The sequence below is a fragment of the Triticum dicoccoides genome, chromosome 3A (assembly GCF_002162155.2).
Source record: "Triticum dicoccoides isolate Atlit2015 ecotype Zavitan chromosome 3A, WEW_v2.0, whole genome shotgun sequence".
Taxonomy (NCBI): Eukaryota; Viridiplantae; Streptophyta; class Magnoliopsida; order Poales; family Poaceae; genus Triticum; species Triticum dicoccoides.
Genome location: NC_041384.1, coordinates 467949855 through 467955226, shown reverse-complemented (window position 1 = coordinate 467955226; position 5372 = coordinate 467949855). Strand labels below are relative to the sequence as shown.

At 45.4% G+C, this 5372-nt stretch overlaps 1 protein-coding gene across 2 annotated transcripts; it reads left to right on the top strand.

The window, feature by feature from the left end:
• The first annotated feature begins 401 nt into the window (after positions 1 to 401).
• Positions 402 to 4123, top strand: LOC119268606 (probable choline kinase 2). Of its 2 annotated transcripts, XM_037550272.1 has the most exons (7): positions 403 to 1010; positions 2174 to 2295; positions 2391 to 2589; positions 2997 to 3114; positions 3204 to 3251; positions 3327 to 3427; positions 3513 to 4123. In XM_037550272.1, exons 1-7 carry the CDS (start codon positions 612 to 614, stop codon positions 3606 to 3608), a joined length of 1083 nt encoding a protein of 360 aa, XP_037406169.1. In that variant the 5' UTR covers positions 403 to 611; the 3' UTR covers positions 3609 to 4123. The 2 variants fall into 2 exon arrangements, with proteins under 2 accessions (XP_037406168.1, XP_037406169.1); XM_037550271.1 differs by having other exon boundaries at positions 402 to 1010; positions 3204 to 3427.
• The last annotated feature ends 1249 nt before the right edge of the window (positions 4124 to 5372 follow it).

Here is a 5372-nt window from a genome sequence, read left to right as displayed (position 1 = left end):
CGGGTTCTTTTCATCGGCGGCTGTTGTTGTTTTTGTGCGCTGGTCCTGTAGGGACTTAGCATGACGACTTCTCGACTGTGTTTGTTGGTTTAGCCGGCTCCGGTGAATGATGGGTGATGACGGCGGCACGTCTTCGGCTTGCTTCATTGTTTATAGCCATCGTCAAGTGCTCTATGGACCTAAATGTAACTTTCAATTCTAGTGTTCTTTGTATACAACCTTGACCGTTGATAAATATATCATACGTTTTTCCAGAAAAAGAAAAGAAAAAGGAAAACAACGACTCAACGCGTTGTCGTAACCAGGATATGTCCTCACATAGAACGGACAGAAACCATGGAGGGGGCATCTGGAAAACCCCCGGCAACAGACTCTCCTCTATTTATGCGCGGCCGAACCACATAAACCATCCCAAAACACGCCGGACAGAGCAAAACCTCCCTCCCTGTTACTTGCAGCTGCAACGCTTTGCCTAGTTCTTTATATCCAATCTCGCTTCACCAAGAACAAGAAAGAATACCCAAATCAGAAAAAGAAACAGAAAGATCAACCGTAAGCGCCGGATTGTCCATTTCCGCTCCAGAAGAGAGCAGAAGGCGTGATTAGCGAGAATGGTGGCGATCGAGAACCAGAGCCAGGCCCAGAGGCCGGCGGAGTCCGCGAGGATCCCCAAGGAGGCGCGGCGGCTCCTGCACGACCTGGCGGCGGCGTGGCCGAACGTGGCGGACTGCCGCGCGCTGGAGGTGGTGCCGCTCAAGGGCGCCATGACCAACGAGGTGTACCAGGTGCGCTGGCTCACCGCCCCGGCCGGCGGCGAGGCGGGCGCGGGGGCGCTCAAGGAGAGGGAGGTGAGGAAGGTGCTCGTGCGGATTTACGGCGACGGCGTCGACCTCTTCTTCGACCGCGACGACGAGCTGCGCACCTTCGAGTGCATGTCCCGCCACGGCCAGGGCCCCCGCCTCCTCGGCCGCTTCCCCAACGGCCGCATCGAGGAGTTCATCCACGCACGGGTACGTGCACATGCGAACCCATAATAACGCGTCTAAACAAAATAACTACCGAATTGTTTCTTCCTTTCAGTTTTTTCTTGGTTTAAAGGCCATTTCAGAACTGGTCTCCTCTGTTTCTTGGAGAATTTCTTTCTCGAACTGCCAAATCACTCTGTTTTCTCTAAGAGTTTTTCATGCCACTTTGTTTCTTTGCACGAATGATTCAGTTATTTTTAGTGCGCTTGTGTTCGGTTGGATTTTAGAAAATTTAGTGCTAAAGTTAACTACTGCTTTCTTGATGTACTTTAGGAGATTCTACTAGCAATAGCATGCAGCCGACTAATTTATTGAACTGTGGTTCTCGTCCGTTGAATGTTCTGCCGTGGGAATCTAGCATTGTAAAATTTTAGATAATACCTTACATCTAGTCTTATCCATCAGTTCAGAAAGAAAACGCTTCTTCAAGCCAATTAGTCAATGAACTCCCATTTAACCAGAATTATTTATGCCCCATGTGACTTAGTCGAAAGCTACCTTTTGTTTCTGCACTAGCGACATCTCCCAGAAATGTGTGTTACGTGGACGATCTTTTTCTTTGCAAGGCTATGTCATCAAATGAAATCTCTCTTCCTTAGATTATTTCTTGTCACATCGATAAATTTGTGGTGTGAAGTCAATAGCTTACGATGTTGTATTTGTCAAGTAGTCGATGATCTATAACTGCACATACGACTGCAGAGGACATCTCTTAGAAAAGCCATGGCATGAAAGCAATTGATTTGACTTGAGAAAGTAGGCAGATGACCAAGTTGGCAAAACCAGCACAGCTGGTGGCAAAGTACGTTTACAAGGAAGTAGCTTAGGCAGTATGCATCATGGTCCAACTCACTGTCTATGCCCCTTTGAAGTGTTAGTCATGCTATAGCCAGAGGATGAGAGCGCGCCGTAGCACGTTCTAGATTCTTCAGATCACTTCATTATTTGCGTCGCGCTCATAAATAAAAGGGAGTATCTTGTGCTGTTTTCTGGGGCGAACAAAAAGGGGTGGGAATGGAATACGGTTCATTGCTATTAGAACTTTTTTGCTAAAGCTGTCCTTGGAAAATGATAGGAGTATTTTCTACCAAGGTGGCCAAACTATCCATCTGTTTGTAAACACAAACTAATGCAAATGTTTTTTTCAGACGCTGTCGGCTCCCGATATGCGCGATCCTGAAATTTCAGCTCTGGTGGCTACAAAACTGAGGGAATTCCACAACCTTGACATGCCTGGTCCCAAGCATGTGCTCCTCTGGGACAGACTGAAGTAAGGACAATCTTTAGTTCTTGCACAAATGATTTATTTGTCAGGCTTACAACTCACAAGCATGGAACTGAACCTGATGAATCTTTTTAATGAAGGAACTGGCTCAAAACTGCCAAGAACCTGTGCCCAACCGATCAGGCCAACGAACTACGCTTGGATTGCCTGGAGGACGAGATCGCTTCGCTGGAGAAAGAATTCTCAGGGGATTACCACCACTGGATTGGTTTCTGCCACAATGATCTACAGTATGGCAACATCATGATGGATGAGGAGACCAACATGCTGACCATCATTGTGAGTCTCTATGCATTCAAAAGCAATTCCTTATAGTCTTAATTATTTGGTGTATGGAAATCATGTAAAATATGCAAATGGGGATTCTCTTGCACGTTTGTTAGGCTGAACTTCCAAGTTTCTCATCTCATGCAACCTTGTCTTCAGTTTTGTTCCTTACGACTCGACATCCTAAGGTGTCACGCCTCCACTAAAAGCAGAGTTTTAGTCTTGGAGAGTACGTGCAGCATGAAGAACCGATGCTTTCTTTTCTTGTTGTATATGCTGTGTACCGACCTGCCATGAGTCATGACAGTTTCTTAAGGAAATCTGAAGTTCTATCCCACCTTCTAACAAACTGTCAGACATCCTAAATATAGTTGGCAAGTTGGTTTGATCTTATTATTTGCCCCCTCGTGTGCTTACAGGACTATGAGTATGCAAGCTTCAACCCAGTTGCATATGACATCGCTAACCATTTCTGCGAGATGGCGGCAGACTACCATTCGGAAAAGCCTCATATACTGGACTACAGTAAATATCCAGGTATTGCATTTCCCATTTAACTCTGCTTTTGTTTTCGTTCAGCCTTCACTCTACCTTGTTACTATTGTTAACTTTCTATTCTGCGGCAGATATCGATGAGCAGAGGCGTTTCGTGAAGACTTACCTGAGCACTTCTCGTGAGTACAAAACCCAATTATCTTGGTTCGATTGTCCGACGATTCCTTTCGTGCTAATACAGCTTTGTTGGGCAGGCGAGGAACCTGAAGCGGAGGAGGTGGAGAATCTGCTCCGGAGCGTGGAGAAGTACACGCTCGCGAGTCATCTGGTTTGGGGACTCTGGGGAATAATATCGGTGAGTTCATATTCGGTTCGCCAACCTAGTCATCACAGTAATTATATGCGCTGCTATCTTCTAACTTTCATTCTTTTCTTTACAGGATCGTGTCAACGACATCGACTTCGATTACCAGGAGTACGCAAGGCAGAGATTTGAGCAGTACTGGCAGAAGAAGCCTGCCGTCCTAACCTCATGAATAGCTGTACCTATGGCTTCAGGAACTCCCTGAGGGCCTGTGCTGCTGCACACAAACTGTGCAGTGTTACTAACACACATATCCCCTGGCTGGGATAATGACAGGAAGGATATGAGAGAAGCATACTATTACAAGGAAGCATAAGCCCGTTCCAGGGTCAGACGTTCCCATTTCGAACCTTGACAAGGTCCAGCTTCAGGAAGGAAGCTGTCTATGGGGGCTTTGGTTGATTGTTTATAGGTATAGCCTCGACGGCTCGACGCAACGATGATAAAGCTTGGAGTTGCATTTTGTATGTTGTTTCCCTAAGCACAGCTGGTGGTGTTCGTGTGATTTTGTGCTAGTAATGTATGTATACTTGACGGACAAAGTATGTACTATAAGACATCTCGTGAAAGAAGTATGAGTATGTATGAGATCCTGATTAAGCCGTGCTTGGAGTGTACTAGCTTGGAGACGGCAGTCTTTGCGGTTCTCCATAATAAGACGGTGTTATCACTGAAACTTTCAGGTCCTGAACTTAAGAAATCAACACTGTTGTTAAGTTCAGTTAACTGTTTTTTTAGGCAAAGTTCAGTTAACTGTTACCTTACCACTTGGCTGAAGATTTAAATTGGTACATTCTTCCTCGATCCAACGGATTCCACCTCTACTTATCGTGCTAAGTGGATCACGCATCGACGGGGATCTTCGATCGGACAGCCTCGTTTCGTCCTCGGGTGGTTGTTAGCTCTCACCTGCTCCATCTCTACTTTTTGTATTTTCTCTCTAAGTGTAATGACTATAAAGCCTCAGACCCTTGTAAGAGGAGGCATCAAGTATGTTTTAACTGGGTTGAAACTCTAGACGTCGTGTTCTGGCTGGCCTAGTACGCACATCTGAGATCGATGCAAACCCTAGTCAGTTTTCGTCCCAAGTTTGCTACTTTGCTCTTTGTTTCTGAAATTTAGACCTCTTATGAAATTTAATTCGTCAGAGCCTAGCAGTTCATTTAGACCTCTTATGAAATTCCTCGCTTGAACTAGCAGTTCATTTAAGATCACAAGGCACCCTGCCTGTATAAGCCCTTCCCGAATTTAATGGTTGAAGTCACTGATTACACTGCCACAGCTGATCCTGAGAGGAGTCACTACAATTAGATATTGAGGCCTTGCAGCAAAATAGGAATGGTGATCGCAAGGACTTGACTTCAGCATTACTCCCTTCGTCCGCAAATAAGTGTACATCTAGCTTTTGTTCTAAGTCAAAGTTTTAATATTTTGATTAACTTTCTAGGAAAAAGTAACATCATTTATGACACCAAATTAGCATCGTTAGATTCATTTTGAAACGTACTTCCATAATATACCAATTTGATGTCGTATATGCTACTAGTCTTTTCTGAAAATTTGATCAAACTTTTAAAACTTTGACCAAAGACAGAAACTAGATGTACACTTATTCACGGACGAAGGGAGTACATCTGTAACAAAATTTCGTTTGCATGCAGGAAACCCTCTCTGGGCTACAAACATCTCTCACACAGTTTATCGCTACTGTCAAACTGTGCAATCTGCTGCCAAAGATCCTCTAGCCTCTCCAACAAACATAAACATCACAACACCACCCCTGGTACCACCTTGGTCACTGCTCCTGCCGGTGCTTCTTTATGGGCACTACAGTTCTGCATGAAGCACGTACTGGCAGAAAACTGCATCTGAATGGTACTTGCGGTGTGACTGTGGGGAGGCACGAGACCTCCCTCCCGCGAGCGCCCGGGGGGAA